General features: G+C 51.7%; 1 protein-coding gene across 1 annotated transcript; it reads right to left on the bottom strand.

Moving 5' to 3' along the window:
- Positions 1-7: 7 nt before the first annotated feature.
- Positions 8-9147, bottom strand: Ciao3 (cytosolic iron-sulfur assembly component 3). The gene is made up of 11 exons (XM_021637180.2): positions 9027-9147; positions 7788-7883; positions 6134-6277; positions 5758-5890; positions 3895-4029; positions 3399-3517; positions 2548-2677; positions 2030-2102; positions 1605-1742; positions 993-1150; positions 8-812 (listed from the first exon to the last, which is right to left on the bottom strand). The coding sequence occupies exons 1-11, from the start codon at positions 9090-9092 to the stop codon at positions 574-576; spliced, it is 1431 nt and encodes a 476-aa protein (XP_021492855.1). The 5' UTR covers positions 9093-9147; the 3' UTR covers positions 8-573.
- Positions 9148-17319: the final 8172 nt, after the last annotated feature.

Raw genomic sequence — 17319 nt, forward strand, 5'->3', positions numbered from 1 at the left:
CAGATGCTTCCGGAAGAGCAGACCTGTTTATTAGCGGTGAGACCCAGCTATGGAGCTCTCACAGCCATATAGTGCTGACAAACAGCCCAGACAGTAAGACCCTAGCAAAGACCAGGATCAGTTACCCCACTATGTTCAAGCTTGATACCTGCCCTATACACTGTAGCTTCAGGGCTTAGCCACATTAATGACACCCTCATACTCAGGCCACTACAGCTGGAGGGTAGGGCAGGGAAGATGCCCGTGGCTTCGGGCCAGTGCAGGAGATTCTGGAACCTCATTGACCCTCCTTGGCAACTTCTGAGCCCGCCTGCACTCCCACCCTGCAGATCTCAGTGTGGAATCTGGAGGTGTACAGGCTGCGGTCAACATTACCAACCAGACACACAGGGCAAGGACCCACGTGCATCTATCTGGTGCTCCACTCTAGCACAGAATGCAACATATCCTTGCAGCTCTCCTTGAATTACGAGGGTCTCTGTTCTCTGTGAGTGCTTTGTCACGGATGCCTCCCACACAGTCTTCCTGGGAGTCGTGGTGCTGCCCCGGGGCTCTCACAGACTCTCAGGCCTCCTACCACCTGATGCTGAGGCCTGAGTTGGTCTTCTCCACGGCATGGTATTGCGTGTGCAGCAGGCGGCTGGCCCGCTCCGAGTCCTCACCGTGCAGCCAGTGCTGGTACAGCTCCTGGACCCCAGGCACATCTTCGGGTACCTCAGGCCTCACCATGCTATACAATCTTTCCACTTGTTGGAGGAGCTCCCTGTCTTCCATATCTGGAGCCTTGAGCTGGCCTCCGCCATTCAAGCAGCCTGTGGCAGAACACGGGGCATGGGTGTGGTGGCGGGGAGTCAGGGCGACCCCTCTGACCCCCTGGGTGTGGAGAGGGGGACTGTCCCACTCCTGCCCAACCCCTTGCACCGTCCATTGGTGGCAGGCGGCCGGACTGTCCCAGCAAGCAGAGCCTGCTGTGCTTTGTTAGGAGGAACTACCTGAAGGGCAGGCCATGACTTCCACATAATGGTAGGGACAGCGGCCTCGCTTCAGTTTCTGCACGAGGTTCTGGATGTTGCGGAAGCCATAAGCCACGGCAAATCGCAACAGCACCTGGCCTTCCCTCTCCAGCGTCACTTCCTGGAAGTCCTTGTTCCTGGAGGTGTAGGAGTGGGCTTTTGAAAAGGCACCCTGCTACAAAAGCCTGTCCCTGTCCAAGTGCAGAAGCCCTCCGGGGTGCAGTGCATTACCAGCTGGCTCTGTCCTTTCCTGCTAGCAGGCAAGGGAGGGGTGATGGAGGAGGGGGTGCAGCTTGCATCCACAGGCCCACCAGGTAAACTCATCCCAACCTTGACCTCCTGAACATAGGATTATTTTTCCCAAGGGCAACCATGAAGCATAGGAAAGTGTGAATCCCCAGCCCCAGGTGCTATACCCATGCTGGGCACCTGCTAGTCCTGCATTATTATCACCCTGGCTCAGAGGCTCTGATGAGGCTGAGGTAAATGCTCTGGCCTGTTCACACTTCATGGTCTTAAGAGGAGACCCAGTTGTGCCAAGGACTCCAGGGATCTTCCCCCCCAATTCACTTCAGTGCCTGCCCTGCTGACCTCATGGGTTGGTAGGTGACTTCAGCCACATGGATTCCAAAGAGCTCTTGGGCCGCGTGCCGGAACACATGCTCCAGGTAGCCTCCTGAGCCTCCGCCCCGATGGCTGGTGGGCTCCTCAGCAGACACACTACTGGTTCTGGGAGAGGGATGGGTCAGTGCAGGAGGTGGGGCTCAACAGCTAAGGTCGCTTGTAGACATTAAGGACTGGTCTTATGGTGGCCCTGGGAGGCTCAGATGCCTTCTAGAGCAGGCTCTGCTTTGACACTGTAAACTCAGCCACTCTTGAGCCCCAGCCAGGCTGTGGGGATGTCTGGAGTTGGCCAGAAGGCAGCCTGGGTAGAAAGGAGGGGACAGGACACTGCCCCACCCCACAGGCAGCATCTGATCCCAAATAAAGGTCCTCAGTCCCCATCACCAACTCACAGGCCATCCAGGGGCACAGGCTCCAGCTCCGAGAGCGAGACGCCTTCCTCCTCCAGCAGCCGCAAGACTTCTCCTGCAGGCGGACCACAGCACAAGTTCTAGTTGGCCTTAGAGTGTTGAGCTGTCTGTGTCCCCAGAGGGCCATTTACTGCGGTTTGAGGTGGGATGGTGAATCCAGCCAGCCCCTGCAAACCCACGGGAAGGCGTTCCTAGCTGGGGCATTTTAAGAGGAGCCAGGGCCACTCTGCCAGTTCAGGGGCAGGCTGTTTAGCCTCCTAGTTTATTTTCCCAACTCTTAAATGGGAGACAGGCTACTCCACTTAGAAGTGGGGTGACGATATGAGCCATGGGACTAGACTTGACAGCCTGCCCTCAAGACTCATTTTTGGCCCAGCAAGGATACAAAACTGGGGCTCTGTTGGCCACAGGACCCTGCAAGGCACTGACGGAAGCCTCTGCTGCCTCCCAGGCTCCAGTACTTGGCTCCAAGGGGGTAGAGTTAGGCGTGGCAGCTGCACCTGTTGTAAGGACACAGTCCACGTCACGGGTCTGGTACTCCTGGTTGAAGAAGTCAGGCCTGGATGCTTCTAGCTTTTTGTCATAGCAGGGCATCACCGTTACATGGTAGATCTTGTCAGGAGACAGAAGCTACAGAGAGAGTGTAAAAAGCTCAGAACTGGCCTCACTGTGAAATGAGTCAGAGGTGACTTGAAGACAGGCATGACTCGAGCAGATACTCATGCCCACTGGCCATCAAATGTGCAGGGCCACATATCACCTCTCCAACAGGCAGCTGCAGCACAGGAGAGAGGTTCTCACTGTCTTTGAAGGAGAGGACAGGTCACAGGGACAACACAGACTGGAGGGAAGTTTGGCTGTGCACAGCAGAAGTAATGCACAGGGTTGATGCCAGCGTCCACGGTTTTGGTACTAGGGAGGCCAGCTCCCTCATCCTGTCAGTGGGGTGACTTCAGGCTGAGGCCAGTAGATCACTGGAAGTGACCTCAACTGCGATCTGATTTGTTCATCCAGCAGCCTGTGAGGTGTGCTTTTAACCCTTGGGTCTCCTGCTCTCTAAACATGGAGAGACCACCTCTAGGTGTGAGAAGTGCCTTTCTGTCAGACCCAGACCCCTGGTGCTTGTCAAAAGACAGCCCAGGTAGTAACAGGCTAGCTGGGCTGATAAGAGGCAAGCTTATTCTACCAGCAGCAACCATTGGCTTTCAGTCACCCTGATACCCTAGAAGAAGGTACCAGTCACAGGCAAAGGGGGAGTGGCCGGCCAGTGTCACAGCTGTGTCACACTGTCTCACTCCTGTGTCACAGCTGACCACTCATTAGGTTGCCTGGGGATGCCCAGTCCCATTACCTGTTGCTGGGCAAAGAAGTCCTTGACCAGGGAGCCCATAACCTGCTGTGGGGACCGGGCTGTGCTGATGTAGGGGAGGATGAAGTTGCCGTGCGTCTTCTCCGCATAGCAGATCCAGCCTGCGCCAAAAGGAACAAATAGGTTTGGGGTATGCCTAGGGCAGGCCTGGGGGTGGTTCACAAACAGCTGTTCTCTTCTTGGCAGTGACATGACATTCTGGGGGTGGACTGTTTCATGTTAAAAAAAAAATTACTGTGGCATTAAAACATTCACCCTGTCATCCCCGACTGTCACAAGGCAGGCTGGTATCCAGGTGATCACCAATGGGAACTGGTGACTACAGGTGATGTCTTGAGCTGTAGGCACCTCGCAGGTACTGACATTTCTACCCGTCTCCAAAGATAACTCCTCCCCGTCATCCCCATTTCCACGTCAAGCTGTCAGTATATCGTGAAGTCCTAACTTCGGTTAAACAGCCATGCAGCCGAGGACACACCTGGGCAGGCAGACGCCAGCATGGGCAAGGCCTCTCTGGAGTTGGTTTGCCCTCGGAACCGCTGCACAAACTCTTTCTGGCTCTCCAAAAGGCTGAAGTTCCTCGCGAAGGCAGTGTCGAAGACAAAGTGTACCCCTGGAAGGCGATGGGAGGTGAGCACGTGTCTTTGCCCTAACCATGGCGGAAACTGGCATCTGAACACCTCTTAGTGGGGCAGCAGGGCTCTCCCCCAGTGGCACCATGTTCTATGGGGTCTCTAGGAAGCCCTGTTTTACCACGTACAGCACCTGCTGTGCAGAGGACTCAAGAGCTAGCTGTCCAGTGGCCCCACCATTACCCCCGGAGCAAATTCCTAAAGCTGTACTTTCCTTGGCACCATTCTGAATGTGTTTAAGCCTTTTCTATCAGCAGCGCTTGGCCCTGATGCTTTGGCCTCCTCCAGTCCAACCTGTGCTGCCTCACCCAATTGCCTCCTGCTGTGTAAAATGATGGTGTGTAAAATGGCTCCATCCTTGAGGGCTAGGGCCACCTGTATGGCCCCACTGCTACACCCATGCACGGACTGGGTAGACATGTCTCTGTGGGCCTTTCAGCCAGTGAGGTGTTACAGACCTGTGTCTGCCTGGCACAGGCCATAAGCTAAGGCTCCTGCGGATCCCAGCGGAAGACTGTGCTCCTGGCTCTTCAGTTCTCCCTAGGACTGGAAACTGCCCTGGGGTGATGCCAGACTGAGTGCTCCTCTCTTCCCAGAAGCACCACCCCCAGGCTGGTTCTTCTTAGGACTCTGCGTACTGATGATGGCGCCTAGTACCACAGCGAGGGTCAGGCCTCATGCATGTGTCACACAGGAGGATCGGGGGCCTGCCTGCAAGCCTCCTAGTTGTGGTGGACAACAAGGTGCCAGGTCATCTAGCAGGCAGGAGGAGCATTCCATGGAGGTGGCACCATGAATGCCCATGCCCAGTCCCTCCACTTCCCCAGGATGGGCTGCTGGTCACTCTGGTACTGAGACCCCAATTTAGCAGGGGGTTTTCAAAACACCCATATCTTCCTCCACCCCAACTCCTGGCACAGAGGTCAGCCAAAGCTTACCCAAGCCAGAACCCAACAGATGTGACAATATGCCTGAAAAACAGTACTTGCATCCAGTAAGATGGTTCAGCAGGGAAAGGTCCTTGCTGTCAAAGCTGGTGACCCGAGTTTGATGCCTGAAACCCATGTGGTGGAAGGAGAGAACTAAATTCTGAAAATGGTCCTGTGATCTACACACACACACACACACACACACACACACACACACACAAAATAAATACAATATAAAAAAAAAATAGTAACCTATGCTGGGTGCAGTAGCACATATCTGCAATCCAAGAACTAGGGAAGCTAAAGCAGGAGGATCGTATGCTTGAGGCTAGCCCAGACTACATAGCGAAGCCAAGGCAAGCCAGGGCCACAAAGTGAGACCCTGTCTCAAAAAAACAAAACAAACAAACAAACAAACAAACAAACCCAAAGGTGGCGTGTGCTTGCAATTCCAGCATTTGCTAGGCGAAGGCAGGAGAATCAGTTTAAGACCAATCCAATCTACCTGACACCTAGTTTCAGAAAACCGAAACACTAATAACAACCCCCAAAAGAATCTAGGAACTGTGAGGTACTGAGGGGACCAGTCAACTACAGTACAAAGTCAGAGCTCAGGTGGCTTCTCTCCTAAGGTGCTGATCTCAACCATCGCAGTGAAACAAGTTCAAGTCACAGTAGGGAGAGTGTCCCTGCTGTTCAGCTCAGGGTGAGTGACATGCTTTGGGGGCAGGAGGAGTCCCGATAGCAGCCACCCTCGTTCACCCAAGGTTCTGCGGCTACCTATTTTTTTGAAGAATGAAGTTAATTTCTTGGCAGTGTCTGTGGGATCCAGCCGAAACCTGGCAGCCAGAGACGCTCTGGACTGTGGTGAGATGGAAACGACCACCAGCCGCTGCTGACTGGGCGCTGCCACCTGTAGAGCAAGGAAGAAAAGTCCCTGGCTCTGTGGCCTTTGTACAGATTCCCAGAGGCCATCGGCTCCTCCACTGTCTGCCCAAAGCATCGGGCCTAACACTTAGTGTCAGAGGACACTGACAGGAGAGCAGCGAAACCAAAAGATGCAGGAACCACCAGAGCCCAGACGGGTGGACCAGCTGCGTGTCCCCTGATGGAATACACTGTAGGCTGCTGGGGCTGAGCCCTTATTAGCTGATACCTTATTGGCATCTAGAACCTTCTGCAGCTCCTCGTGACTCTGCTGGGTGATGAGCACTGTCTCTGCTGAAGTGACGCAGCCACTGCATGCCAGGCAGTCATTCAGGGAGACCTTGGCCTTCTCCAGCTTCTGGGTTCTGCCATCCTGCAGGTGAGCAAAATCTGGGCAGGGCATTCATTCTGGGTAGCCTTTGACTTCCACTCATGCCAACGACCAGCCTGAGACCCGGCTGCGGGTTTGTATACCACCCACACTCTTTTCATTTTTATTTACTTTTCTTTCCTCGTGACAGTAGATTGAATTCAGGGCCTTGCAAATGCCAAGCAAACACTACCGCTGAGCTCTACCCAGCTTTTAAAAATTAAATATGTACCACACAAACACACAAATGCTTTAGGTGCCCCAGGTGTTCACACTGACATCAAGTTCTAACTTTTGGCACAAGCTCGACTCTCGCGCCAGGACCCCATGAGCAAGGCTGGCTTTCCTTAAGTCAGTGCAGAAGCAACAGACCTGCTTGGAGCAGCAGCTGGTCTCTGGCCTGTGGGACAGGCTGGGAATGAAAGAGGGAAAACCAAGAACGGATGAAGGAAGGGAGGACGGGGGGGTGGGAGAGAAGGCTGTTTAGGTAGTAACAACTATCAGATTAAAGAACGGGCCCCGGACCCCAGTGTTCAAATCAGGGCCTCCAGGACAGACACCCCCAGTGGTTCTTGCCATACAAACACGACACCAGCCTGAGCCCTTCAGTCTTCCTACAGAGGCAGGAATGGTCTGAGCCAGGGCCAGGTGAGCTTTGGGGGTCCATACTGACCAGAGGAATAAGGCTAGAGGGTTTGAAGTCCCTTCTCTGAGCCTGTGCTTTGCACCAAAGCCCCAACCTGAGGTTAATCCACACCGAGAGACCAAAGGGCCACAGCAGCAGCATGCAGATGAGGCCACTTGTCCTAAAAGCCCAGTGGTGACAAGCACCTTCCTGTGGCCCTCCATCCATGGGACCCCTTGTTGAGAACCAGGGCCTGCAGGTACACTGGCACCTAGCTGGGGCCATAGAGTGTCACAAGGACACTATTGTGGACAAACAGCTGGCCTTCACCATCACAGCTTGATCCTGCTCTCCACCATTCACAGTGATCTGCACACTCATTGCCTGAACCTACCCGAGGGCCCTCCCCTACTCAGTGTTCCATGGCTGGGCATCACTGCTCAGTGGAGTGGTATATGGGAGTGGAGTCCTTATGAAGGGACTCCTTAAGAGTGCAAAGGGCAGCCAGTCAGGGTTAATTTTAACAGACACCAGGATCTAATCTTCAGGATTAGAAAAAGAAGGAGTTTGGGGGTGGGGGCAAACCCAGGAAATCTTCTGCCACTAGAAGTAGCTGGAAGGGGAGGTGGGGAGGACCCACCTTTTCCCCAGGCATAACAGGGCAGGTTTGCTATTCATGTACCTCCCTACTCTCCCTCCTCCCAGCTCCCCATGGTTGGCAGATGTGACCAGTGAGAGAGAACAGGTGCGACGCAGGAAGCTTCAGGATGGCCACACCTGTGACCGGATGAGGCAGAAGCGGTGGGTTTCAGATCTGTACCCCAGCCCCCCTCCTCCTGCCACCGCCAGCCCCCAGCGGGGAAGTGCTGGAAACCTCTGGTTCCTTACTGGGTTCACTTGGAAGTAACTCCCATCATCTTCAATGTGGATCTTGGCTATGCCACTTCCTGGCTTCTTATCCACCTTCACAGGCTTGATGCAATTCTATAGCAGGAAGAGAGCCCAAACCAGGCTCTATTAGGAGAAGGCATCTCTAGAGCACCCTGGGCCTCAGGCATGGCCGGCTACTGGCCACAGAGCGAAGCTCACCACCGAGGCCAGCCCCACCACCTCCTTGCCCCTGAAGCCATGCTGAGCTCTGGTTGCCACCCTCTTCTGTTCAAGGTGAGGATATCGCCAAGGTCACTCACTCTCTAGGTGCAGACCAGCATGGAGACTGGTGCTAACTCTACATGCAAGCAAATGTCTGCAGAAACCCTGACCAGCCCATCCTCCCAACGTGCAGACAGCAGCACGCTACCAGAGGCCAGTGTGTCAAAAGGCCAAGGCAGAAACGGTTTCTTTGGCAACTTCTGGAGGTCACCTCTAACCCACCTATACAGACGAAGCTTCCTGTCTCTCCCCTTCTTGACATCTCCTCTTATTACTTCCAGAACCTTGATGGCCTTCTAGATGACCTTCCACAATACTGCCAGTCCCAGGCAATGTACCCCAGTTCACTCTGCCTGTGTGGCAGCTCGGCCCCTCTTCTATGGGGTCTTGGGACTTGGCTACCAGAATAATAGCTCTGGGAACATAGGAATACCCAGACAAGGGCACCAGTTCCTGTTTTTAGGTGTGGCTGTCTGGGGTCCCTTGTATGTTCCTCAAAGCAAGGTCAAGAACGTTAGCTATGGTTGTGGCCCAAGGAGACTTCCCACCTGTGCCTTCAACATGGTCCCTGTCCATTGAGATGAGCAAACTGGCTCTGAGAGAGGGGTGGATGTCCCACAGGTGTGTGGAGGCTGACTAGCCCCAATCGTGTCTCTGCATCACCAGTTGGGTGACACTACTAGGAACAGTAGCCGAAGACCACATAACAACACTAAGACTGCCTGTCACCCCTAAACATTCCCACGGCTCCCGGATATCACTCCTGAACATCCTGGGGGCCAGTATCCGGTTGCCCAGCCCTCCCTGGGCTCAGCTGTCTGTGTTAAGCAACTAGGGAACCAGACTGAGGCCCTGGGCCCTTGAACGGGTAACGGGTCTCTTTCTCAGAAAAAGACACAGGTAGGAGCGGTTTCCCGCTGCCGCACGGCCAGGCCCGGACCCTCCTCCTGCGCGACTTGCCCTTGGCCGGCCCACCTGAGACGGCCCGATGAAGTCATCCAGGTCGGTCAGCTGTAGTGCCCCACTGAAGGGCGACGCCATGACAGCCCCACAGGCACTGAGCGTCGCACGGGAGTGTCGCAAAATGATAGCGCTCTTCCGCCACTCTGCCGGAAAACGCAAACTCCAGCGCATGCTCATTTCTCCCCATGGCCAAGCTCTGGAAAGAGTGCGCACCCTCTGCTGGCGGCCTTGAGAGCTCAGCCCAGCGCACTCAAAGCACCAAGTTCTAGAGCTTTCAGTTTTCTGTGTCTGCCAGAGGTTGCTGTGTACAGGGGTGGACAAAGGAACAGAAAGAATGAAACTGCAGTCTCTCCCGCTTCATGTCGGGGTGGGAATCCGGCTTTCGCTCATCATCTTGACCTGGCAGTACCAGGTCCCAGATAAAGTGCCCGGTCCAGGATTTTGTGTTCTGCAAGCAGAACATAAAATTAACTTTGATTCACTGGAGTGCCTTAGCAAAAATGAGATCGACAAGTGCTGTTGAGATGCTAATACAGGAGTGTGGGAGAACATTTATAGAAGCAGGTTCTTGGGCTGGACCGGGGCCAAAGGACAGTTTCTGTTTGCAAGGAGGATTCTAAGGTAGGAAGAGAGCGATGCATAGATCCTGGGACATTCAGCCCCTCCCCTGCCACCAAGCCTGTAAGAACAAACACAGTGGAGAGCTGACAAAATGTGAGGATTATTCAAGGCCCACCAGCAGGTATACAGTGGAACAGCCTGGGACAGTAGGAATTGCAGAATCCTGACATTCATCTTCACTTTGGTGACCCTGGGAGACATTATAGTCAGTGGATAAGGATGAAGCCAGTCATAAAAGACGACAAAATGTCCAGAACAGGCAAACCCATAAATAGAAAGCTGACCTCAGGTGTGGGGGAGAAGGTTTCTGACCAGGTTGGGAAAAAGTCTTTAAAAGTCGATGTTGGACATTGTGATGCCATTTAAAAAAAATAAAATAAACAGAATAGGGTTTCTCTCTGTAGCCCTGGCTGTCCTGAAACTTGCTTTGTAGACCAGACTAGCCTCAAACTCACAGAGATCCATCTGTCTCTGCCTCTGGAGCGCTGGGATTAAAGATGTGTGCCACCATACCTGGCCTTGTGATGTGATTAATGTCACCAAAATGTCTGCTAGAAATGGTTACAATCAAGCTGAGGAGATGACAGATGACAAAGTGCTTGCTGTGCAAACAAGAGGAACTGAGTTTGACCTCAGAACTAATGTGCCTGTAATCCCAGCACTGAGTAAGCAGAGACAGAGAGATTCCTGGGGCCTACTGGCCAGGCAGTAGGTAAAGGCACTTGTTACCAAGCCTGCTGACCCAAGTTCAATCCCTAGGACCCAAATGGTACAAATAGAGGATCACGACTTGCAAATTACTCTCTGAGCTCCACAGATACAACATAGCATGAACCCACCTACACATATATGTACATACACAGATAAATGCAATTTTACAAAAGAAAAAAACCCAAGGTACTAAAACCCGTTAAATCCTACACTTTTTTGTTTTCCTCCCCTAAACCGAGATGGTCACTGAGTAACCCAGCCTGGCTTCAAATTCTTAATCCTCCTACTTAGCTTTCTGTATACTGGGATTACAGTGAATGTCCCCACACATAGTGAATTGTCACTTTAAATGGGACATGTGACTTTGTTTATTTGGTTGTTGTTTTTTAGTTTTTCAAGACCAGGTTTCTCTGTATAATAGCCCTGGCTGTCCTGGACTGGACTTGTAGACCAGGCTGGCCTTGAACGCACGAAGATCTGCCTGCCTCTACCTCCTGAGTGTTTGGATTAAAGGAGTGTGCCACCACGCCTGGCAATGAGTTTGCATTTTGATAAAGCTCTTAAAGCTAAAAACAGAGTGGAGCCATAGCCAGGTATAGTGACATATGCCTATAACCCAGCCACTTGGGAGACTGAGACAGGAGGATTGCTTCAACTTTTTAAAAAATGATTTATGGGGCAGGAGAGATGGCTTAGCTGTTAGAAGTATGCGCTGTTCTTGTAGAGGACCCGAGTTGGGTTCCCATCACCCACCTGGCAGCTCACAACTGTCTGTAACTTTAGTTGTTGGGGAGCCCGGTGACCTCTCTTGACCTCTGTGGACACTAGGTATGCACAACTGTACATAAAGGCAAAATGCTCATATACATAAAAGAAAAAGAAATCATTCTTAGAAAATGTACTATTACTGTGTGCTTGCAAACACGTATGTGTGTCCGGGCAGGAGTGGCATGGTGAGGATTGCAGCACGTGGAGGCCTACATGAAATGGGAAGAGAGGAAAACACTCCAAAGATGTGTTAGTGTTCTTTCTCTCTTCCCACTTCATGGAGGTTTCAGGAGCTGAATGCTGGGCGTCAGGCTGGCAATCTGCGGAGCCGCTTTGCCAGCCCAGTTGCTTCAAGTCTGAGGCTAGCTTGTGTCATGTAGTGAACACAGGATAGCTAGGACTACACTGTAGTTTAAGACTCTTAAACAAACACACACACAACAAAAAGGGTGGAGATTGGAGGCTCAGCTTCTGGAGTGGCCCTGAATCCAGGACATTCAGTCCCACAAGAGACCAACAGAGTAAGTTGAGGACTTTTGTTTTATTTCAATCTCTGAAGCAGAACTCAGCTTCCCGCATGCTAGGCAAGTGATCTCACCGGCTTTAGGGCTCGTTTCTGGTTCATAAAATAGGACCTCGGTTTCTGATTCTCTGTTTCTCTGTCTCTCTGTCTCTGTCTCTGTCTCTCTCTCTCACACACACACACACACATACGTTATCTGCTGGGGGTGCCCCACCCCCTCAGACATCTTTCATTAACTCATTTCCCTGTGGGCTCTGGCTCCATGCAGATGTCAGGCCTCTGGGTCCCCAAGCTCCTATTTTGCGAATTGTTTCATCATCATCATTAGTTAGTATTTACCATGTGCTCCCCCTGTGTATGTCCCCAAGCTAGATTCTGAGAACTGGAGGGTTTACAGACGTCAGGGAGGGGAAAGGAGGACACAGAGGCCAGCCAGGGACACTGGGAGAAATCGGCTGGGCCTCAGCTGCTGTGACACTGTGCCCTGAACTTTCATTCCCTGAACTTTCCTGGCTGTCCTGGGTACTCATAGACCTCTTTTGCCCACAGGTACCATTTTGCCACTTAGTTGGGGGGAAGCTGCCATTTTTTTTTCTACTGCCCATGTGGCGCTCACAGAGGCTTGCCCGTAGTCCTGTCTCCTCTCTTGACTATGCCAGTTCCACCATCTGTAAGGGTGTGCTGTGTGCTGCTGTGACAGATGGCTACAACTGGGTGCTTAGAAAAATGAAAACTTATTTTCACGGCTCTGGAGACCAAAAGTCTGACATCCATGTCTGTGTGGTGTGTCTCACCCTCCTCAGAGTGGAGGGTAGAGTTTTTCCTGTCTCTTCTCACTTGTAGGTGTTGCCAGGCCTGTGAACACATGCTTCTAGTCTTTGTTTTTCACGTGACCACCTTACCTCTGTGTCTCTGAACCTCTTTTGCCAAAGTCTTGTCACTAGATACCTCAAGACCTTTGATGGCATCATCCATTGTGGGAAGAGATGTTGGGGTTGGATAGCTTCCCTCAACTTGACATTAGCCAGAGTCACCTTGGAAAGTGAGATTCTCAGTTGAAGAATTGCCTCCATCAGAGTGGCCTGTGGGCATATCTGTGGAAGTATATTATTATTGTTGTTATGATGATGATGATGATGATGTTTTTTGAGACAGGATTTCTCTTTGTAACAGAGCCCCAGCAGTCCTGGAAATCGCTCTGTAGACCAGGCTAGCCTCAAACTCACAGAGATCTACCTGCCTGGGCTTCCCGAGGGCTAGGACTAAAGGTGTGCACCACCACAGCCTGGAGGTATTTCTTTATTAATGACTGATGTAGAAGGGCCCAGCCCATTGAGGACGGTTCTGCACTCCCCCAACCCTGGGCAGGTGTTCCTGGGTTATATAAGGAAGCTGGCTGAGCAAGCCTTGGAAAAAGCCAGCGAGCAGCGTTCTTCCATGACCCCTGCTTCAGTTTCTGCTTCCACGCTCTGCCTGGAGCTCTTCCTCTGGCTCCCTAGGTGATGGACTCTAACACATACAATACAATAAACTCTTTGCTTCTGGCCATGGTGTTTCATCACAGCTACAGAAAAGCAAGCTAGAGCCAGTGGGAAGCCGGTGGGGACCTCTGAGGTCTAGGAGCTGCCAGAGTCAGTGTGATCGGGTGTGACATGACCCTGGTGTGAGGGCAGGTGATATACCCACGGGTAATCTCAGATGGCTGAGAAAGGATGATTGTGAGGTCAGTTTGAACTACATAGGAGACTTGGTCTCATATATATATATATATTTATATATATTTTTTTGGTTGGATATCAGCTCGGTTGAAAGTGTTTGCCTTTCACCAGGCACAAAACCTGGGGTTCAATGCCTGGTACTGCCTAAGCCAGACACTTGGAAGGGGGAGGCTGGAAGATCAGAATTTCAAGGTCACTCTCAGCTGCATAGCAAGATTGAGGCCAGACTGGGCCTAATAAATGAGACCCTGCCCCCAAATAGATGATAGGATAGGATAGGTAGGTAGATAGATACATAGATAGATGGATGGATGGATGGATGATATAGAGTTATTGTGGGTAGAGTGTTGCCGGGAGGGAGAAACCATGTGTGGAGGAAAGTGTGCCTGTTTCAAGCCTGTGTTCCCCAACGCTTCCTCCCATGCTGTCTTGGACGACACTGCTACAAAATTCAGAAAGAAAAAAGTGGAGTTCGCCCCTTCAGGCTGCAGTTTTCTGTGTTTTCCAAGTCCCAAAAGATACCCAGGTGCCTGTTGCCACCCTGAGGGCTTGCACAGGGGCAGGAGGGAGGCTGTGCTCACGGAGGGTCCTCAATCACCGGTCAGGAGCATCTTCCAGTTTGGCACCCAAGAGCTGTCAGGCAAATTGCTGGGCGGGGTGGAAGACAGCACATTCCACCTGTGTCAAAGGCCCGACTGGGTCAGGCCAGACCAAGTTCAGGACAGGTGGTATGCTCGGTCAGCCTCGTGCCCCACAGAAGGTGAAGCCCCTCTCACCTGGTCGCCCTCCATAGTCTCTGTGAGCTGGCACTATTTTGGTTTATTTGTGCTGTGTGTGTGTGTGTTTGTGTGTGTGTGTGGCTGATGTACTTGGGGTCTTGAATGTTCTTTCAAAGATTTGGCTCCATGGAGCTTTCAGAGGCACCTTCAGGGACTGTTGTCCAGTCAGCAGTGATAGGGTATATGGGGGTGTTGGTTGCTAGGCGAGCTCTAGAGTAGGATCTGCCCCGCCCCCTTTTTTTTCTGCTTCCCAGATGCCTGAAGGTGACAGGGCCAAGCGAAACCTCCAACATTCAACACCTCTCTTTCTCTCTTCCTCCTTCCCTCCCTCCATATCTCCTTCTTTCTCTTTGAGACAAGGTTTTGTATAGCTCAGACTAGCCTCAAACTCACTGTAGCCAAGGCTAGCCTTGAACTTGTGATACTTCCTGCCTTTACCTCCTGAGTGCTGAGATTACAGACAGGCACCATCACTCAGTTACACAGTCTTAGGGATTGAAGGCAGGGTTCCATGCATCTAACCACTGAGCCACATCCCCAGCTTTTTTCTCTACCTCTTAAATGTGTGTGTGTGTGTGTGTGTGTTTGTGTGTGTGTGTGTGTGTGTGTCTATGTCCGTGTGTCCTTGGAGGCCAGAAGATGGATAGATGGATTCAGATCCTCTGGAGCTGGAGTACAGGAAGTTGTGAGCAGAACTCTGGTCCCCTGAGAGAGCAGCATGCTCCTTTAACCACTGAGCCATCCTTCCAGTCCCCTTTTTTCTTCCTTCCTTCCTTCCTTCCTTCCTTCCTTCCTTCCTTCCTTCCTTCCTTCCTTTCCTTTTTTTTTTTTTTTTTTGTGATTTACCTCAGGATTTTGTTACAGCGATAAAGCTGATTGTTACAGTGGTCAACAGAGGCCTCTCCAGCACTCAGTCAGTTGGAGATGAATCAGCCTAGGCCCCTCATGGTTATGAACTCTCGAATCTTGTCTGAGTGGATATGAGGCCAAGGTGTTTCTTCCTACCCCTTCCTTATAACTTGAAGTGTAGGTACTTCCCCATGGGAAGGTCCCACTGGGGTGCTGGGCTCCTTATGAAAGGTGGGTCCCAAGTTGGAAAGATGGCTCAGAGGTTAAGAGCAATGGCTGTTTTTCCTGAGGACCCAGGTTCAATTCCAGCACCTACATGGCAGCTCACGACTGTCTGTACCTGACACCCTTGAATAGACATACATGTGGGTGAAATACCAATGAACATAAAATGTAAATAAATAAGTTTTTCTTTAAATGGGCTGGAGAGATGGCTCAGCAGCTAAGAACACTGGCTGCTCTTCCCAAAGTCCTGAGTTCAATTTCCAGAAACCACATGGTGGCTCACAACCACCTAGAAACGAATCTGATGCCCTCTTCTGGCATGTTGGTGTACATGCATACAGAGCACTCCTACCTTAAAAAGGAAAATACATAAATACATTTTTAAAAAGTGGGAAGCAAGAAAGACAGACATGCAGGCCCCCCATCACAAGGGTGTAGTATATTGTGGGCTCGGTGGCATGTCTGACAAGATAGAGATAAAGCAGTATTTTGTAGCAAGATTTTTGCAGTGGTGCCGGTGACATTGACCCCCATCGCCTCGGATCCTTTTGCTGAAGCCCTGTCTACCCCATCCACGCCCCGTGTCAAGCAAGTTTTGGTGATGGAGGCTGAGCGGAGGAGTTTGATTTGCTGGAAGCAGCGACTGCTGGGCATCATTAGTGGCATAATCAACACACGGCTCTGTCCTTGTGGGGCCGCTACATCTTGTCAACAGGTGGGATCCCAGCAACGGCCCCTCAGGAGCCCACACGCGCTGCAATTAGAGGCTAATGAGAGGCCTGAGTGGCTGCTCAGGCAGAGAGGTACTGTCACTGTGGTTTCTGTGCCCTGGCCTCAAGCCTCCCGCCAGCTGAGGTGTCTGCTTAGGACAGTGGTGACTAGGGCCAGCGTGTTACTCGTGCTCAAGGCTCTTCTGTTGTTTTTATTTTTACATTTATTTATTCCTATTTAAAAATGTATGTTTATTTGCTTGTTTGTTTGTTTTTCAAGATTGCCCCAACTTACCATTATGAGACAAAGAACCTCCAAAGACGCAGCTGAGCTTGTGTGTTGGCAATCTACTGCTGGCTTGGAGCCTGCCCTTAAGGTGGTTTGTTTCCCTGCGAGACTCCCTTGGAGAAAAGCCATTTTTTATTTGCAAGGGGCTGTCAGTTGGAGATAGCTTCTGGAGTAGGGGTGGGGATGTACGTCCACTTCTTTCAGCTCTCTTACCCCACCTACTACAGGCCTGTAAGGCCCCTGTGTGTGCTGCCACCGTCTCTGAGAGTTCGGATTATTCAATTTTTAAAATTACTTAGATTCATCAGGGCACGGTGGCACATGCCTGTAATCCCAGCACTCGGGGAGGCAGGGGCAGGTGGATCTCTGTGAGTTCGAGGTCAGTCTGGTCTACAAAGCGAGTCCAGGTTAGCCAGGGCTACGCAGAGAAACCCTGTCTCGGAAAACAAAAAACAAAAAATTACTTATGTTCATTTATTTATCGTGTAGATGTTTCTATGCAAACACCTGCATGCCTGCAGTGCACTGTGGAGGTCAGAGGACTAGGTACAGGAGTCTGATTTCTCCTTTCACGGTGTGGGTCCTGGGGGCTAACCACAGGCTATTAGGCTTGGCAGGAAGCCTTTACCTGCCAGACCATTTCACTGGCTCTCATTTAGTGTGTGTGTGTGTGTGTGTGTGTGTGTGTGTGTGTGTGTGTCATGCGCACACTCATGAACTCGAGAAGAACAACTTGTAGTCTCTTCTTTCCTTCTGTGTGCTTCCAGAGATTATACTCTGGTGGTCAGGCCTGACTATCTCACTTGCCCCTTGTTTTGGTTTTGTAACCCAGGTTATCCTAGAATTCACTCTGTAGCCCAGGCTGACTTGAACTGAGGCAGCTTTTCTGTCTCAGCCCCCTGAGTGCTGGGATTACAGGCACACACCACCATATTCAGGCCTCCTGGGGTTCTTGAGCAGGGCCCTCGTTAATAATTGCACACAGGCCGGGTGTGGTGGTGCACACCTTTAATCCCAGCACCCAGGAGGCAAAGGCAGGTGGATCTGGCAGGCGGATCTCTGTGAGTTTGAGGCCAGCCTGGTCTACAGAGTGAGTCCAGGACAGCCAGGGC

This window comes from Meriones unguiculatus, chromosome 11 (assembly GCF_030254825.1).
Source record: "Meriones unguiculatus strain TT.TT164.6M chromosome 11, Bangor_MerUng_6.1, whole genome shotgun sequence".
NCBI classification, from domain to species: domain Eukaryota; kingdom Metazoa; phylum Chordata; class Mammalia; order Rodentia; family Muridae; genus Meriones; species Meriones unguiculatus.

Coding starts and splice junctions, on each gene's coding strand:
- Ciao3 (XM_021637180.2), bottom strand. CDS start 9,092: ATGGCGTCGCCCTTCAGTGGGGCACTACAGCTGACCGACCTGGATGAC. Junction 6,278..7,787: donor GTTACTTCCAAGTGAACCCA/GTAAGGAACCAG, acceptor GCTCACCTGCAG/GATGGCAGAACCCAGAAGCT. Junction 2,103..2,547: donor GGACTGTGTCCTTACAACAG/GTGCAGCTGCCA, acceptor GTCCGCCTGCAG/GAGAAGTCTTGCGGCTGCTG.